At 43.8% G+C, this 20,810-nt stretch overlaps 1 protein-coding gene across 1 annotated transcript in view; it reads right to left on the reverse strand.

Moving 5' to 3' along the window:
• The window catches only part of clybl (citrate lyase beta like), a 109,261-nt gene extending 100,087 nt beyond the window's left edge, over positions 1–9,174 (reverse strand). The window contains exon 1 of the mRNA XM_083776460.1: positions 9,095–9,174. Within this exon, the coding sequence (XP_083632586.1) occupies positions 9,095–9,132 (38 nt within the window). The 5' untranslated portion in view covers positions 9,133–9,174. The remainder of the gene's footprint in view (positions 1–9,094) is intronic.
• Positions 9,175–20,810: the final 11,636 nt, after the last annotated feature.

The raw sequence follows: 20,810 nt of genomic DNA on the forward strand, positions 1-20,810 counted from the left end.
ACCCCCGATCCAAAAGAAGAAAAGGAGAAAAATAAACTAAAGGCAGAATGATCTAAAACAGCTCCTGGGGCACATTCACATTATTTAAAACAAACCTATATATCAAACAGTCTTTCCTGATGAATTAATTCATTATATATACAGGCTGCACAGGCATAATACAATCCAATTCATCCCTTTTGAAAGACAGTTCTACAGGGTGGGGGTTGAGAGGGGCGGGGTTGCCCAAAAATGGCGAGATAGACTTCACAGCCCGGGTGAGATGGACATCAAGGCAGTGTGCCAGTGTTGGCCACGTTAACCCATGGCTAAATCCCATCACACAAATGTCAGTGGATCCGTTATGAAACCATGACATTTAGATCCAAGGTCTCCATTGTGGTTTTTTTAGAGGGACAAACATCAACTGTTTGTCCATTCTTTGCATCCATCCAACCTACAGTTCACACAGGCCGTGTGTTAACGAATTCATGTTCTAGTTTATATATATATATGTTTTATACCACAGCTCTTCTTTTCTTTTCTGAATGTGATGAATGTATGCAAAGAAGTGATATGCAATGTGGTGCCCTGTAGTTCCCAAATACACTAGGATACTAGGAGTTTCATTAGACTTTATAGAAAGAATGGTCATAGACATATACTGTACGAATGTACGTAGCCTACTTTTCAAATAGACATGTGCAACAAAATGTGAGAGTGAAAGAAAGAGTGTGAAAGAAAAAAAAGATTGAAAGAGTGAAAGAAAGAAAGAAAGAAAGAAAGAAAAAAAACCCTATTGACTTGCTCAATCTGACGTGGGGCCTAAATCGACTGCTGGGACAACCCCGCCCTGCAGTGACTAACCTAATCTTCGACATCACCTCCCATTACTGTGGTTCAACAGGACAGGCACATCGTGACTGCCCGCGAGTCGTATTTAGCAAAGACCACAGCACGTCACAAATACATTATGTTAAGGTTGCAACACGTACACAGTATAAAGCCCCACGGCCGAGAAGCATGAGATGTTTAATTATTGCCTCCTTAGATTAATTCGGATCTCCGCCTTCAGGGGTCAGTTATGGGGTTGGGGGTGTTAGGGTGGGGGGTGGCTGCATGAGACAGGTGGCGATGGTGAAGAGGAACTCCTCATAACCAGCCCTATATTTATCTTGCGCCCTCCCCCCCCCCCTTTTTCCCGTACCACCGGCAGTCCAGATCAGGATTTACAAATGATATCATGACAATTCTTCACGCTCTTCAAACCACTGATGTTTTACCGACTCATTTACTATGATACCTTGTTAGGGATCCAGCTGTGAACCAGGGACGTGTCATGGGGCTAGAAGCCCGGCCTCCCGCTGAGGCTGGCCAATGACCCGGAAGGCAATAGGGGATGCCAGTGCCTGCAGCATGTGCTGCACTGACGGAGCAGCAGGGCACCGTCAAAAAGCCTCCCATACTAACTTTCCAGATCAGTCCCGCTTTTAACAGATGAGTAAGCACTGGGTGCTGGCTTTTTTTGTTACCCCCTTTCATTTAAACACTTCCAACGTGGTGTCCCTATTTGTGCATGTCATTATAGGTCAAGATCTTTCAGACATTTAAAAAAGTAATTATATTCAAAACCTCGCGTTATTTGTGGCGCGTCGTGAGCTTGCAGATCGTCTTTTTTTTCCCCCTATTCGCCATATACAGAAGGGCTTAATTGATTAACAGCATTTGTGGGATTCCCTTCTTGATTCTGCAGGCCAGGTTGATGCCCGGAGAATCATTTGCCCCAAAGGGGAACGGTGCTTTGGCGGACGTGGGTAGAGGATGATGGTGTGTGGCAGGGTCACTGCGCAGGTTAAGCAACAATTCAGACGGGTGCTCATAATGGAAGAGTAGCTTAGTTTCAGATGGCCAGAGCACCAGTTAGAGAGGCCGAAGAATATAACTTAACCACATGGAACCAGTGTTGTTTTCGTCGACTAAAACAAAGACGAAAAATGTTCGTCGACTACCTTTTTTCACTGACTAAAACTAAATAAAAACGAAATAAAAACGAATCTATGATGACTAAAACTATAAGACTAAATATACTGACAATTTCGTCAACAAATAAAAACTAGACTAAAATGTTAGGAAGGGACTATAGTGGACAAGAGATCCAGTTTTATGCTGGGTTGCATGATGAAAATAGCAGATATACAATCTCACAACGCGTCGTATCTGCTATTTTCAGCATGCAACCAAAGTGTAAAATATGTCATTACAATGACATCAAGGCCTGTCAAAACACATTTTAGTCGACTAAATGTCGACTAAAATCGTATGACATTTAGTCGACTAAACACTAGAACATTCCAGGTGACTAAAATGTGACTAAAACTAAGTGAAAACTATTCAAGAGACTATGACTAAAACTAAAATAGAAATTTGCTGCCAAAAACAACACTGCATGGAACTCTAGCGTCCCCCTCCCTAGAGGCATGTCATGATAGGTGAACATTCAGTGGAAACGGGTGACTATTCTGCAACTAAATTGCAGATTTACAAGCTCTTATAACACAAGTTACGCAACACAGTTTTCGTCGGAGAGATTTGAATTAAAGGGAAAATAGGGGGCAGGTTCAGACCCCTGGGGACTCTGGTCATCAAAGTATATGGTTAAATGCAGTATTAACGTGTTCTTAATCTTAATGGATCCACAGTATTGACGTTGACTGACTCCCTATACCAATATCGCCTAAAATGCATAATGCGCCACATTATACAAAAGAATATCAGAGCAACACCAGTAATTAGTATTTCTTCTGTTTTCCAGATGAAAACCCTCACACGATCCGTGGGCCTGATGGCTCCTGCATTACTGAAATGATGCAGCCAGGACTGATGAAGCCGAGGGTGTCAGGAGGCATTAAGCCTTCACAGCCCGAAGAAACCAGACTGACCCAGCCCGCCACCAGCTCACTGACCCAGCAATGGATAGAGCAAAAGAATAAGGAGAGAGAGTTAAAAAAAATAAACATGCACCTTATGTACATATGTTATTAACTGTTCATTCCATAGCTATTCTTCAATCATGTATATCCTGTTTATATCTGACCTGTTATTCTATTTAATTTCTCTTCTTTCTTGTGATGGAGTTTGTTTGCTCTTTCTGCCTTGTTTTTTCCGCCCTGGTTTAGCCTTGTTTATGTTGAATAGGCATAAACATCATTTTTGGAAAAAACTAAAAACAAACATATGCCCAGGCACCATGGCGCACCTGTAATGTTCCTTTTTTACTGACACAAAGTTTAAAATAAGAATTGAGCGCACAGAATATCAATACGAAGCAACTGAAAAACACGTTATTTCAATGGTAGTGGATGGAGAGAAATGATTTTTGTCCAACCACGAAACAGCAACCAATGGGTGCGAAGAGGGGCACAACCACGGGCGGGACTCGACGAAGGGTGAATTGACTTGGGCTGCTGGCTTCTCTGTGCATTAGTCAAATCACAGGAAATGGTTCTAAGGGTTTTTTTTTCCTGTTGGGTTCACTCAGATTCCCCCCTTCTCACTTCATTTAACTGAATTAATGAGCAGGTCCAGCCAGACCTAAAAAGACAAGAATCACCATCTTGGGCACCAGTCATTTGCTGGCGGTTGGGGTCTGTGTTGCGTGAAGGGTTATGGGCATAATTAGATTTTTAATAAATACACTCAGTTCAGTTTACCTTTCAAAGCAAATCTAATCAACGCGGATTTCAAAGACCTCGTTGGGACACAAAATCTGGATCGGTGAAAACATGAGACAATCAAAATGCTTTCAAAATCACAGAGCAAGATGTCAGTATATTCAAGAATCAGTTTAACTCCATTCTAGTCCGAGCAGTGATTGCGCACTGCATGTGAGTTTATGAATGACTGCGCGTTTGCTCCTCAGTAGTACCGACTCCAGGGGCCATGCATGTGGGCCTGCATGCGGTACTCCATACAGTCACTGTGACGTCGTGGAACAAACGCAGTGGGTCGGGTATAGCTTCGCAACATGACACTATGGCGGACTGACAGGAACCTGCAACATCACAGAGGACCTAAAGCTGTGTACACATGGTTCACTTCAGGATAGACCTGCACGCGGCACAATGTCAGTGTGAGACTCCCCCTGTGTGCACTGTAGAATACACCTCTGTGACGGTACAGTACACAGTGCTCAGTGTTCCCATAGCATGCTGCAGGCTAGCACTATACAACGAAAGCAGCAACCGTATAAAAAAAAAAAAGCTCCTTTTATTTGATGGGCAAGTCTAGAGGCGAGAATATGCTTGATTGTTGCCATATGTTGTACATCCCTTCCGATTTATGAAATGATATGAGTTCATTCATTATTCATATTGCATGGGGATGTTATTACCATTTTTCCTGTCAGGCGTGCCACTGACACCGTAAACATTATGAAATCACACTTCGCCCAAAGGCATTGCTGCTGCTGTGCAAAGTGGTCACAATTGACTAGTTAGCAGCAAGGGCAGGCCGCACACTGGAGACAAGAACTAAATGCCATACAATTGACCCGTGAATTTTTAATACAAGCAAAAACGGTGGCAATAAGACAAGTGACAAGGAAGAAAAAAGACTGGGGAACTGAATATTACTAAGGCATAATCTGCTTCTATAGCTCAAGTCATCTAGTCATGCACCTCCTACGTACATTTCATAATCCCGAACCAGTATATCATCCAGAATGAAGCCTCAGCCCTAAACTCTAACAGTATGACACATGCATTCCAGGCCCAGAGAGCCCTGTAGTCTCACCATGCGCTAATGTGAACGAAGCAGCTGTAATGATTAGGCTTTGTGTGCGAACATTTGTACGGTAAGCTATTTGGACCCAGAAGTCTTGTTAGTTCACAGCAAATAATTACCCCCACATCGCAGCTGAATGAGTTGTAAGCTAATTTGTCCCTGGCTTATCAAGGCCTATTCATCACGTTCATATACTGTAGTAATTACCAGAAAGAGCCAAAGGATACCCCCCCCCCCCCCCGACCCCCATCAAAAGCTGTCCCAAACATCCCCCCCTCCTCCTCCTCTCTACCCCAGCAATGGTCAGCCTGTAAAAGCAAGATGTGTTGGCACCTTTATGATATAAATACTCACACACCCTGGGCATAAGAAAGCTGTCAGCAGAACATTTGTTTTCCATTTTTCACCACCCAGAGCAGTTCAGACTGGAGGAAGGAGGGACAAGGCGCTAGAAAATCTCTCCAACACTTACTATTTTGCCCTTTGGTGAATTTCGTCAGCTTAACAGATGGGGTTTGAATTGGTTCCCTTTTATTTAGTGTAAGTCGAGTGGTCCAGCATTCCATTCAACAGGCTCTCACCTGCACACATTGCTTGGTTTGCGGTTGGGTACATGCATCTTTAAAACGTAAACACATGGTGCAAACAGAACAGAACATTGATTCACATGTGCCTATACTCTATATAGGAATTCATTCATCACAACTGCTTTTGCTTGTTCTGATGAAGCGCTAGAGTAGTATGGGTTCCAGCCTGAATCGCTCCGTTCCGTGAATCCGTTTTGTCACGCGGAACTCGCGGAATGCGCTGATTCAGCCTGGAACCCAGGCTAGCGCTATAGAGATGCACACTTGCACAGACGCAGAGATGGGAAGTACAAGTACTTCATTACTGTAACTAAGTACTTTTTTCAAGTATCTGTACTTTACTGAGTACCTTTTCAAAATAGGCTTGTTACTTTTATTTTAATGCATGACGCCGATTAAAATAATATTATACCAAGGAATCTCTTTTTAGACAATAAAAAAACAGCTCCCGTAGATGGTTCCAGTCTCCGCCAATCTATGAAGCGTTACTAGTGGTGGTCCCCTACATCCCAGCTTGTGATTGGCCCTCTGACGATGTTAATACATTTCATTGGCTATAAACCCGGAAACACAGACCACCACCACACACACATGCGTATCTCAACCCGCCGGCTGTGTTGTTTACACTTATTTGCGGAACCGAACCAGGCAGAGAAATGAGCGACACTGAGGAGGAAAGTGACAGTGATTTTGAACATTTGAGCTTCACTGTGCCGTGTACACATGTGTCTGCTTGAAGTTGAAAGTTTCTCCACGATGACTGTGCTGACTGTGTGCTGATTAAAACAATCTGATTTGAAGAGGTGGGTCTACTTGCATGAATCGTCAAATCAGTGTGTTTGGTGGGGATCTTTTTAGTTTAATAGCCTTCGACGTATATGAGGTTACAGTTGGCTTTGCCACTGTAAAATCCGGTAAAAATACTTTAACTTTTACTCAGAAAGTACATTTCAGAGCCTGTACATTTTTACTTTTACTCGAGTAATTATTTGAATGACTACTTCTACTTTGACCAAAGTACCAAAGGCTTATTCTTGATTTCTGTGTGTGTGTGTGTGTGTGTGTGTGTGTGTGTGTGTGTGTGTGTGTGTGTGTGTGTGTGTGTGTAATCTCTCGACAGCATAGCAAATGAGGGAGAACCTCAATGCTCTTTTTGAGAATTAATAACTGTTTCAATCAATTCGTCACACGGTGGTGAACCTTTCTCAGACTCAACTGGAAATGTGGCATTGCGGTTGAACGCCTCCAACCAACCAGTTGCAGTCTGTCCGAGGCGTGCAAATTATGCCAAAAATATGGACATGCACAATCACATATCAGCATATAGTCTTCCTTTATTCAGATAGTACAGTAAGAGTGTGAAAGGAAACAAGGAGAGAGAGAGAGACAGGGACTTTACATGCAACAAAGGCTGTCGGGGTCGCTCGGGAATCTTACCCACGCCACGACTCACCGCCAGGCTGCATTATTGTATTAGAGAGCCTGTATGCGCCTTAACCACAAGGCCATCGGTGCCCCCATATCGGCGTGATTAGGCAATGGTTTCTGTTCCGTCTGATGTCACATGCGGACATGCCAATATGTTGGAGATCCATATGGTGAGGAGAAGGGAGGTAGTCGGGGAGAAGGAGAAAGGGAGAGAGGTTGTGTGTGTGACGCCGGACCATGAGCTCGCTCAGCGGAAGAGTCAGAGAGCCGAGAACACGCGCCAGAACCCCGGGAAGCTTATATAGACAGCGCTTTGATTTCGGCTCTATGTTATTATATCTTTAGATTCCACAAATCTTTGCGTGTATTTTTGCACCAAATATGTAGATGACATCATATTGTTGATGTCATAGTACTGCAGGAAATCCTGCTGCTGTTGCAGCATCAAATAATATGATATCAGACTCTTAATACCGAATACTGTATGGAGTGCCACACGGCTCTAGACTGACTTCCAAGTACTCTGATATAGCAGGTACTGCACTAGTATAACACTGTATACTATATAGAATGTAGTGACTGACGATCACAGTGACCCTTGACCTTTGACCTTGAGTCTACATGGATGTTTATGCCAAAATTTGAAAATTAACAAAAGAATCACTTCAGGCGTTCCTGAGATATCACGTTCATGAGGTCGGGACGGACGGACGACGCATATATCTACATTAGAGAAGGACAACCCAAAAACATAACGCCCCCGGCCGCAGCCTTTCGCCCGGCAGAGGCACATAAAAAAAGGAAAAACACTCACAAGTGCATGTCAAGTGAAGTGAATGACAAGGGATGTCAGAGGTGCGTGCTCTGACCCACTCATGGCAGTAAGCTGTTACGACCCCCTTGTCCATCCTACCGTAAATAGATCAAAGCACATCTGTTTCTGCGACTGGCAGCCACACATCTATAATTGCGAGCTGGTTCCTAATGGCTCGGAGCGACCCGTTCGGACGCTAAGCAGTTTGGACGTGGGAGATGCTAAAGCATATGAGCGGAGCACTTCCATTAGTAATCACCGGACAGGGAATTCTCTGGAGCCACAGTGGCGGGCCGTCTATATAGTCTGCAGGCCGACTGAAATAGATATCACAACTCAAGCCCAGGGTCTTAGTACACCCGAGGGGTCAGAGCTGACCACACAGCTGGGGTTGGAGAGGAGCAGGGATAGACCCAGGAGTGGGATAGCGTTATTATAGGTCTAGGGTGGAGAAGAGTGGGAATAGAGTGTGGTCTATGAGAGATTTGGGGATGCCGGGGAGGGATTTGTTAGGATTTGCCGTCGACGTTATGGCTGGATAAAACAATGGGAGGATTTAAGAAATAGGTTTAGGTTTAGGTCCACAATGTTGTGAATTCGAAACGGAGGCGAACGAGAATAATACCGCGCCGGAGATAGCGGCGCTGGTTATAGACCGGTTTGTGTTTCCATCATGCTTTCCATCCTTGTCGGGGAGGAGGGCTGGTCTTGGAGCTATATACTGGACGGACCGGAGGAGAAGCCTTAAAGTTGGCCAGTTGTCACAGCGTGATGCTGATTCGGCCTAATGAGCGTAGTGCTGTCACCGCACATCTGTACCACAGTACACTTGTAGAATCTGGCAGCCTCATAACCTGCTGGAGTCACTGCCAGACACTGAAACTTAATACACTGCCACCTCCCCGGCCGGCAAGAGACGCTGCTTACTCACCAGTCAACGGAGGAACCCCACAAATAAACTTTAACTGTGGACACGGGCAAATCAGTGTGAAGTTAACTCAAATGGAGTAACCTTCCTTGGTCATGCATGTTTCCTCGTCCCCATCTAGAACCGCCATATATTACAAAGCATCTTGACTAGATTACATACGAAATGACGTGCTTTCCTGAATTTATCATTATGACTTTCAACGGAACCACAAAATCACCGCCAATATCAAACTCATTCATATCGGTTGAGTTATACTGTATATAACATGTGATGCATAACATGTATCACAAAAATCCGCGGGCACTATATGGCCTCCTCGTAAATGTTTACCACAATACTATATATATACTGTATACTAGTACTACTCCACATAATTCGCTTAGTGCATGTCATTTGGGGGTGGCGTCTTTGTACAGGTATATAGGGGGAAGGAGCTGCACGTGTTGTGATTATGCGCGTTATTTTGTGCAGACGACTATAGGGTTCATGTGAAGAGACAAGGAGAGAGACGGCGCACGTACTTAAAGATGATGATAATGATGATGATGATTATTACATTGTGGTGTCTCTGACCTGCAGACTAGGACAGACAGGACAGCAGTCTCTCCCATCTGTCCACGACTCCAAAGGCGTCTCTCCGCACACACGGACCAGCTTGCAGCTTCTAAAAAAATTCCTCGTGGGCATCCTCCTGGAAAATGGCACAAAGGTTTACTAAACATCATTGTGGCTGTGGCACCAATTATTGTTAATATACATCAAATAAGCCTCAGCCCTAGTCCCAAGAAGCCGGACTGATCACTCCGATGATGGCAACTGTCACTCCCCCGACGGAGAGAGCTCGGGCTGTTGAAATAATTAGTCCATGCCCTGTGAATAAAACAATAATACAACGGCGGAGAGAGGACATGTGAAATATGTCCATCACCTCGGATGACCTGAAAACCGCTGAACGAAGACCACATTTTGCAAACGCCGACCTGACATTGGGCACACATGAATATAGGCTTTGTTTTGGCATTATATACATATTGGATTAACATCATGGCTGAGGCACAGCCGACCCCACAATATAGCAATTGTTGGAAAAGCCTTTGTTGGCCCGGGTTTGTTTTGTTTCCCATGGTGACCAAGTTTTGATCCTTTACACTTGTTCTTGTTATGTCGTTGGTGAAGTGGTCATGGTCCGGTGTCCATCTCTATTCAATTAATCATGACAATGCCATTGTATATTTAACCATTTGAACCCTGTATACAGTTGACCGTGCAGCGTCTCCCAGGGCTCTGTACTTGCTGTCCCCTCCTCCATTCTCAACACATCACAACATGACGTCTATGAGCTTGTAGATCGGATCCCCATGTCCAGAGCAGGGATGCTATAGGGTTCATGTGGTTGCATCTGGGCTGGGAACTGGCAACACAATGCTCAAATCAGCCAGGGCAATAGGTGAAAATGAAAATCGCTCATTGGTTCATTGTCTCCACCAGCTGAAGGCATGGGGAGAGTATGTTATGCACTCCGTCCGTGTGAGTGTGTGTGTGTGTGTGTGTGTGTGTGTGTGTGTGTGTGTGTGTGTGTGTGTGTGTGTCCGTCCGTCTGTCCGTCCGTGTAAATGGTGCATTTATATAGCGCCTTTATCCAAGGCGCTTTACAGAGATTGTGCATTACATTACCCATTCACATACCGATGACAGAGGAAACCATGCAAGGCACCGACCTGCACATCGGGAGCAATTAGGGGTTCAGAGTCTTGCTCAAGGACACTTCGAGCCCGGGTTCGAACTGGTAACCCATCCGGTCACTCTACTCCCTGAGCCACTGCCGCCCCTGTGTACAGCTAATCTCCGGTCAATGCCAAAATGTGCACACTCCCCCTGAATACCAACAATGAACCTCTGCCCCAACTCTTCCACAATGGCCTGTTATAGCGCCACGATGAGGCCGATTTTTGCAAAACACATTTCTTTATATTAAATCGTACAGATTTTATCCATACATCACACATGTATACACTATCTCCATAGTCATGTGATCAACACAGACCTGTCCGCTTCTCAATATTCCATCCCCATTGGCTAAGAGTGCCTTCCAAAGTTTGCAGGATTGGTCCATTTTGAACAAAATGCCTCACGTGTGATTTCCGTGAAGTTATGCACACACATTCCCACTATAGGTAGAGGAAGAAATGCAACTCAGTGTTTACACCTACAGTATAACTGCACCGATCTGTGTACAACTTTGTATTCACACTACTACACAGTCTCATTATGATTCATTACTTGTTATACAACCACCAGACGACAATTATTGCAAAGAAAAAAAAACACGTTTTTGAGGGGTGCCATGTCCAGCTTTGAGGGTCTGTGTAAACAAACATTGAAGACAAAAGTGTGTAAACACAAACATTGAAGACAAGGTGAGGACGCAAATTGTGATTGGCCGGCGTGATTGGGTGGGAGATATGCCATTGGTTGAGAATGAGATGAGGACGTACTGTATGATGATAACTGCACACCTCACTTCACACACACAGCAGTGTGATTTTTAAATGTCGTTTGTTGTTGGCAATGTATCAATAACTTAACGGACGTGGATTTTGTGGAGTAGGCATAGTGAAATAACATTTAGAAACAGCAGATATGAGAAACTTTTGAATACAGTTCCTGCACATAACACAATTCTTATGTATATATTTGGCATTTAAAGGCATTATTTTGTTACTGTGAATCAACAGCAGCAATAAACATTAAAAACTCATATTAAAGGACCACTTCACCACTTTTCAACCCATCTTCATATTTTTTTCCCCTTCTCTGTCTGTGTCATCGATGGGGAATACAAGCTAATAGAAACGGCAGGGTTTCTATTCCTGAAAGGTTGCAATGCGAAAATGGAAGCCTCATGATAATACAAATCTAAATATATATTTATTTAAATCTTATTTAAAAAAGAATTGCCTCACGATGATGTCACTGGTGGACGGGTTTCTGAACTGCCCACAGCCCTATAGCTCCTATATGAGACACAGGCAGAGTAGAACAAAATGGTGGTATTTTATCAGAAACATTAGTGGGGACCACCAAGTTGAAAAGTGGTGAAGTGGTACTTTAAATGCAGTTTACCATGAGTGCTGGTAATCATGAAGGAATTTTGTATTTCCAGCCTGCCCCAGAAAGAAACTGTGTGTCACACCACTGAAGCTAATGGTTGTCTGCTTTCTGTCTTTATTTGTTTTACTGTAAATATGAAATGGTCTGTGGATGCGACTCATTTCTTACACTAACATGATAGTTTGCTTAGCAATGTGGCATCTAAACGTACCATGGAACATTACTCCATTCTCAACCGCAGAGGGCTGAGGAGGAGAGAACCAGAGTACATGTATACTCATGGGGTGTGAAGTCAGGAGCAGTTCAAGTGAAAGCTCGGCAACAGTGAAACACTGTGTTCCGCAACCAGTTAAAGCAGTGTCAACACTCTGACACGTTAGATTTTTTTTTTTTTTTTAAGATATTTTTTTGCGGCTTACGCCTTTATTGATTTTTGAAGGGACAGACAGTAGGCTGACAGGAAACGGGAGAGAGATGGGGGGATGACATGCAGTAAAGGCCGTGTCGGGTCCGGGAGTCGAACCCGCGGCACACTGCGACTGGATTACCAGTCCGGTGCCCAGACCGTTACGCTACGGCCTGGGCCTGACACGTTAGATTTAAAAAAAATCATCACCACCATGAATTGGTCAGCATAGTACAGTATGACACGTTAAGACGTTGTACATCTGTATGAAACGTTTAACCTCCCGGATTCTCATCTGTTCCCATACTTCCATATAGGTTTGAGATTTTGTAAAAATGTATAACACATCCTTCCTGAATGCTATGCTTAATAAGACAGAATTTTGGACATCTGTAGTGGTCTAATTTCAAAGGTTTACACTTCAATTTCTAATCAGTACAGTCATTTATTTGGTAATCATGGGAACACAAACTGCAATTGGTAGATGAAGTCCGGGAGGATGCTTTAATGAGAGTGAATGATAGTACATCATGCACTAGGCTGAACCTAATACAATTGATCTAAAGTTGTGCAACCGCAATTATTTCACTAATTTCAAACTTACAAACACACACAACATGTACCATGTTGGAGTGCCAGGAGGGATAGCGAGGGAAATCATAAATACTAGATATAAATTGATTAATTTATGATTATTATAATGTTTTTTTATTTTGAGTGTTATGTAATTGTCTGTATGTTGCATGTTGTATGTTGGACCGGGGGTGGTGGGTAGATGTAGAGGACGGTATAAGGGCACAAAAGAATAAATATACTTTTGACATCTTATGGCTACTGGATACCTTTGTACTTCAATAAATACATAACATCAGATGTTGTACATATAGACGCACATTCCAAACCATCTCAACACTGTGTCTCTTGTCTTATCACCAGTCAGGAGGATCAGCCTCAGGTTTGAAGGTTTGGGTATAATAAGACCAGATGAGACGTAGCGATGGTTTGAACATGATGATGAGGGGTACATTGGGATGGTTTTGAACATGTTCAGAGGAGGGATGATGAGGGGTACATTGGGATGGTTTGAACATGTTCAGAGGAGGGATGATGAGGGGTACATTGGGGTGGTTTGAACATGTTCAGAGGAGGGATGATGAGGGGTACATTGGGATGGTTTTGAACATGTTCAGAGGAGGGATGATGAGGGGTACATTGGGATGGTTTGAACATGTGCAGAGGAGGGATGATGAGGGGTACATTGGGATGGTTTGAACATGTTCAGAGGAGGGATGATGAGGGGTACATTGGGATGGTTTGAACATGTGCAGAGGAGGGATGATGAGGGGTACATTGGGATGGTTTGAACATGTGCAGAGGAGGGATGATGAGGGGTACATTGGGGTGGTTTGAACATGTTCAGAGGAGGGATGATGAGGGGTACATTGGGGTGGTTTGAACATGTTCAGAGGAGGGATGATGAGGGGTACATTGGGATGGTTTTGAACATGTGCAGAGGAGGGATGATGAGGGGTACATTGGGATGGTTTGAACATGTGCAGAGGAGGGATGATGAGGGGTACATTGGGATGGTTTTGAACATGTGCAGAGGAGGGATGATGAGGGGTACATTGGGATGGTTTGAACATGTTCAGAGGAGGGATGATGAGGGGTACATTGGGGTGGTTTGAACATGTTCAGAGGAGGGATGATGAGGGGTACATTGGGGTGGTTTGAACATGTGCAGAGGAGGGATGATGAGGGGTACATTGGGGTGGTTTGAACATGTTCAGAGGAGGGATGATGAGGGGTACATTGGGGTGGTTTGAACATGTTCAGAGGAGGGATGATGAGGGGTACATTGGGGTGGTTTGAACATGTGCAGAGGAAGGATGATGAGGGGTACATTGGGATGGTTTGAACATGTTCAGAGGAGGGATGATGAGGGGTACATTGGGGTGGTTTGAACATGTTCAGAGGAGGGATGATGAGGGGTACATTGGGGTGGTTTGAACATGTTCAGAGGAGGGATGATGAGGGGTACATTGGGATGCGGGGGTAGATGGAGCTGGCAAGGCATGAGGAGAAGAGGAAGGCCAAAGAGGAGGTTTATGGATTCAGTTTGAGGCTGGAGTTACCGAGGGAGAGATACAGAACAGAAACCGATGATCTTCTGTGGCGACCCTGATGGGAATTTCGCAGGAAGAACAATGTGCATGTGTGCGTGCATGTGTTTGTGAGTGCGTGCATGTATACTGTATGTCTTATACAGTACATACACGCACTCACAAACAAACACATGCGCACACATGCACACTCACACAAACCTCCAATCTTGAGCTTAGCACTCTGTTATTACTTGCCGTTTACACAATCATCACCCCCTCGAGCCTTGTGCTATGGTGTGTGTGTGTGTGTGTGTGTGTGTGTGTGTGTGTGTGTGTGTGTGTGTCGGTCAGAAAGCGAAAGCTCGACCTCCGAGGCACGATACCCTTCTCACACTTTTGCAGGCTCTTTTCCAACGTTAAGGCCTATAGGCTATATAGAAATATATATATTTCTTGAAGCTGAAAGGGCTGCCATGTTGTAAAGGGGTTTCAATAAAGGACCCAAAAAAAGATTACAGCGGCGCTAAAATCAGAAATGTGACAAGTGTGTCACAAAGTGTGAACGGAGAGTCTTCACGCCAGCGTATAGTGGTCCAGGGGACAGGGGGCCCGATCCGGGCAGACACCGGCTGATCCTTGCGCGGATGGGGGGGTTGGTGATGATGAGAACAGACACAAGCCACATGAGGCCCCCTGACAGGGCAGGAGACCCCCGCGGTCCATCCATGAGGCTTAACATGCAGCCACGTGTGCACATAATACACACATAATGCTGACACATTCATGCACACTTAGACTTCATCACATAACAGTCTCACTTGAGGGTGAGTGTGTGGCACCATCTTGCAGCAAAGTACAAGTTCAAAGGTAAGAATAGTGTATAGGGACAGACAAAGTGCATAACAAAAAAAACGAATATCATCAGCCATAGGTAAGTGCATTCAACTATAGCCTACGTTCAAATACATGTAACACGTGCCCTCATTTTACTCAATTCTTGCTTAGGAAATCAATTTAGACTTCACCATAGACTTAAGTCCCAAATGACAAATGCAGAGTTACAGATATTGTCCATATCTCGACACATGCACACTTACGTGCACACATGCATGCACGCACACACATGCGTGCCCTCGCAAAAGTGTTTACAGACACTTAGTAAAGCACTAGTTAACACATGCCAACACATTTATAATAACGGTAAATTAAATAATCAATCCATTTTAGGACATATAGGAAAGGAATGACAGAGAAATATTTCTTTACATCCTTCAAGATGTTTTCCTTTTTTCCTTTTCCTTTTCAATGCATTGTTTTCCCTTAAAATGGTAGAGCAAACATATTTTGTTTGCTCCAAAACATTTTTGGTCTTGTACCATGAATGGAACTGCATCAGGAATTCTTTCTCTGAAACGTAATGATTGTACACCCTCTAGTGGCCTTATGTTGGATAGTAGTTTACTGTACACCTGCATTACAAACATTGAAAAGCTTTTGCTGAAAATAAAATAAAGATAATAGAAAAATAAACACAAACTAATTAAAAAAAGTAATAATTGATGTAGTAATAATACTTAATTAGTAAGTATTAAAAATAATAAATACGTATTAATCCAGTGATGCTAAATAACACCACCAAAAAAAATGAGCGCTCATGTTCCAAATCTATATAAGCATTTCCTCAACACATTTTTCAACTGAATATCTCATAAGTATCACAGCATTTTTTTTAAATATATATATTTTTTTTTATTTTTTTTTATACAGGATGCCTAACATGAAACTGTGATGGATGTTTTATGTGTAAAATTAAACGTGGCAATAAATAAAAAAACACCCCACATTTGTTTTGGCACATTTTGTGGTACCATGCCGGCGATTCCAGGCATGTTTGTGGACACCAGAAGTCGTCCCTACTTAGTCTCACAAACACACCATTGGTCCCCTTCTACCACAAGGGTGCCTTTAAAACGATATGCCTTCTGGGGTGTTCTTCTATTGGACTGCGGTTGCACCCATTGACTATTGTATAATTCCCTTCGAATCAAGTTTGACCTCCCCTCCTCGCCTTTTCCCCTTGCCCTTCCCTCCCCTGAATCACCGACCAGAAAAAGGTCACATTTCTGAGAAGTGACTTCCATGGAAGCACCACGCTGGGTCGTCACTTTCAATTTCCTAAGACCTTTCATGTCACACACCCGTCAACTCACAAAACTGTGAACGCTGCGTGCCCCGTTCCAACCATATGCATTTTCACGGTTGACGTGTCAAATTCAACCAATATAATCTAATACAAGCTATTCTCGGCTCTCTCACACCTGTTTACCGTTACTTGCACTAAATACAGGCTACATAAGTGTACTTACAGTAATATGCATACCGTACTTCTCTGTACATTCTATAAATGCAGAACTAGCCACCTCCGCTAATCCTGCACATTCCCCATTGCTGCTAGCAGGTTTGTATAAAAGGGGGTTAGAGAGTGTGACTTCCCTAGAACCTTAACCTCATTTGTATTGCTGTTGTTTGAGTGGAACATGCCACACCGACATTTTGATGCTTTTGGTAACGGTATGAGGGAGTGACGAGTCTAACTTAAATATTAAGTTGCCAACAAATGCAACATTCATAATTAAAAACCGATGTAATCCTTGCCGTTGGGGTCAATTTACAAATGGGTGGGGGTACATTCCAGAAGTAATGAACCCCTGCACAGCATTTTTCATCCTATATGGTCCTGCACAGTATTCTGAGAGAGCCTCGAGACTCGCCCAGTGAGAGTTCAAAAAGTATTTCTTTTTTTTTTTGTGGTTTTCGGCATATACTGTCCTGATGGTGAGAGATGTTTAACTCTGTGCTCTAAATTAATGGAGCATGAAATGCGGCCCTGAACTGCAGCAGGGCTCCTAACCCGCAGGTGACATTTTTTCTACATGGAAGTCTCATTGTGACCTAAGTGAGCTGTATCATAACCACATTTGACTGGCGACGATTAGTGACCTTTCGCTAGTCCATAGCCATCCATTTCGATTACACCAAGCAGGTGGAAACACTGGAAAGCTTTATGGGCGAGCCAGCTGAAATTGTCTAGAGACTGTGTGCTTCCATTTACTCCTACTGTATCCTACGCAGGATATGTTGTACACACAGTAAAATCGAATTTAACTCTGAGTGTACAAATGGAATCATTTGTACTCTCTCAGAGTTAGTGATTATAATGCGTTTTTCTGGCTGCAATGACACTTAAAAGTCAGACTACCATGAACAGTTTCCACACAGCTACCATTAGACCAGGGGTCCTCAACTACAAATGATGAAGGTCCACAAATATTTTTTGAATAAGACCGAGGTCCGGTCCCATGCGCGGCGTCCATTGGAGAGCGGGGCTCTATGCCCGTTTAGTATGGTCAAGCCAAGCTTATACAAATCAGATCCCCTTCCAACCAACCAATAATGGGGTGCAGAGTGCAGGCCCGGAGTGGAACTCCAAATCCAAATCACACTGCGCGCGCCAGAACTTTGGGGGCCCTTGGGGGACATTTTGGGGGCCTTTGCAGCAATTTCACATGAGAAATGTACCATCTGATGTTATTTATATTATTAACTTCTTCCCTCCATTAACATAAGACACACAATGTAGTTGTGCTGCAGCAACACTGCCTGAATTGAATTGAAATTGACTGTGGCTGGCCTGGCCTGAGCTTAGGAGAGTTTTTTTTTGCTGGCCTGACCTGATGCCTACTGCCTAGGGTCCGCAGAGAGGTGGTCCGCGGTCCGGTCGTGGACCGTGGTCCGCCAGTTGAGTACCCCTGCATTAGACTGTTGAACAAGGCCTGAACACTGCCAGACTGAACTGCTGGAACACTTTTGTTTGACGAACTGTTTTTCTTTCCTTATGCTGGATACTTTTTGGGGGTAAATTTTACCTCATCCATAACCTACATAACTCATGTACTGTAAGTACATACTTGCTAACTAAGAATGATGGCACAAAACAATTTCACCTGTGATGATCTTTTCAAATCAATAAGAAAATCATTAAGTTGCTCTGTAATTATTTATCTGTATGTTCACTATTGGGGGCGGAGACCCCGGGGCAGACCAAGGCTGAAACACATCGACTCACTGGCCTTGGAACGTCTCGGGAGAGGAAAGTCGGCATGGAACACACTGGTGAAGCCGTTTCCCCCGCGACACGACTATGGATAAGCGGGTTGAAGATGGATGGATTGATGTTCACTATTTTGTGTAATTTTAACACCACCACTTTTCTGTGCTGCAGTAATATATGCACACATAACTCTGTGTTTACATCGGCAAAAACTCTCACAGTACGTTTTAACAGAGGGCGACAGCCAGACGAATTTTCCGGAAGTGCATTATTTGTCGCCCGAAAAGATAAAAATAATTAATCTTTTTGGCGATGGCGGCGATGTGTTGGCCAATGCTCAACAACTGTTAAAACGTACTGTCAGAAACTAAGGATGCTGAAGTGTTTTTGTGTTTAATTTGGTGGTTGGTGATTGAGAAAGACTTGCACTGTCAATGATTCATCCACACATCACAGGGTTGTGACATTTTCCACAGCGCAACACTTCCACCGTCCAATCTCCTATCAGATCCACGTTGGGCCTGTATGCACCTTCACATCCACTGTGTGCATATGTATCTTGTGAACCCACAGCAGGCACCATAATGAAACCACAGACTTTTCACTCACTCATTTACTGTAACCTTTCTTTTCTGAAACAAGCTGCTCAACATTTCTGTGTAACAGTCCAACTGCATATTTTTACATAAGTACTATGAATTGGAAGTTGCAATATGGGTGTGTGTGTGTGTGTGTGTGTGTGTGTGTGTGTGTGTGTGTGTGTGTGTGTGTGTGTGTGTGTGTGTGTGTGTGTGTGTGTGTGTTTATTGTCTAAAAAAGTAGTTTTCAACCAGTGGTCCTTGAGGGGGTTCCAGGTGGTCCCCATGTAAATGATGGAGTTGGTAACCAAATGGACCCTTATAGATCTTTAACTCTTGAGAGCCTAAAATGAAACCAAATGGACCAATACGGGTCCATTTGGTCCATTATTGTTAAACATCAGCACTACTTGGCCTGGGCCGTGTATGGCTCAGTGGTTCAGGCACCTTGGCTGGTAATCCAGTCTGGCAGTGTGCCGCGGGTTCGACTCCCGATCCCCACGGCATTTGGCCTTACTGCATGACTTCTCCCCATTTCCTGTCAGCCTATACTGTCTGTCCCTCCCCCCTTAATTTACAAGAAGTCTACGCAATTAGAGAATGTAGAATAATTGTTATTTTGATCAACGTTTGCCTGTTTATCTCTCCTATGGTAAAAACATCAATACAGCAAGTGTTGGGTCTGAGAGGCTAAATGTCATCAAAATGGTCCGTGGCTCAAATGCCAAATAAACGATGGCCCTTGATATGAAAAGGGTTGAAAACCACTGGTCTAACATACAGGCCAAAACATTGTACTACTGTAATAAACAAATCGCACTTTGAGGGCGACAAAATCAGTGTTGCAGACAATGCTTTCTTTTCTTACATGGGTGTGTGCACGCTGTGTGTGTGTGTGTGTGTGTGTGTGTGTGTGTGTGTGTGTGTGTGTGTGTGTGTGTGTGTGTGTGTGTGTGTGTGTGTGTGTGTGGTATTGTGGGAAATCTCACTGGATTAGGTTTTAATTTATTTAAGAATTAAGCTCATCCAATAAAATAAAATAAATGTTGTGGAGTTGATCATTTGTTTTAGCTTTTGCGAGTGTACACATGGAACCTCAATGGAACAAAATGGGGTCAGCAGCAGCTGTTTTACATTAAATACATTCACATCCACTCTTTTCAGAACCAGGACATCTTATCTTGTACCACATGCTGGAACTCTCAGATGGTCCTTGACTTTATTTAGTGTCTAGCTTGTACATTAACTTTCCACTGGGTATACAGTGATGTGTGCAATGTTGGTTTGAATGGTTTGTGAGTATAAAAGGACATGAATTTGCCCAATATCCTGAGTGAGTTTCAGAATGAAGGACTGTGGGGCTGTACTTGTATTCCTGTTATGTCTGTCTGGGGCTGAGAGCAATGTTGAACCAGGCACCCTCTTACAACCTGACCTTTGGACCGAGCTGAAAGCAGTAATAGCCATGGTGCATGGCCTGGGAGCCACCGTGGTAGACATGAGAGCAGAGACCAGAGAGAAGCTGAGGAACATGGAGGCCAGGGTGGCAGCCAGCGAGGAAGAAGCCAAAGAGCAGAGAGACGTGGTGCATCGCCTGGAAGCTACCGTGGTAGAACAGAGGGAGAGGCTGAATATCTTGGGGGGAGAAGCCAAGGAGCAGAGGCACTTGGTGACTCATCTTCGGGTGGAGCTGAGTGTTGCCAAAAATGAGATGGAAGCATTGGCAAAATAAAATGCAGGTAATGACGGTTAAAGGGCCACTTCACACCTTTTGCAACCAGATCATATTTTAATGATGTTTGGGAGACAAGAAACACTTTCCTGGGGTTTTTATGTGTGTAATATGCGTTTTTAGATACCTAACGTTAGTATTTCAAAGTGTCACTTTCTTCCTGGACTACGTGTTGTCTCAGTAAGACAGCCCTCTCCAAAGGTGGGGTGAGTGCAGCAAAGCATTATATGGTCATTGTAGTAATCT

This window comes from Protomyctophum parallelum (assembly GCF_964188405.1).
Source record: "Protomyctophum parallelum genome assembly, chromosome: 11".
NCBI classification, from domain to species: domain Eukaryota; kingdom Metazoa; phylum Chordata; class Actinopteri; order Myctophiformes; family Myctophidae; genus Protomyctophum; species Protomyctophum parallelum.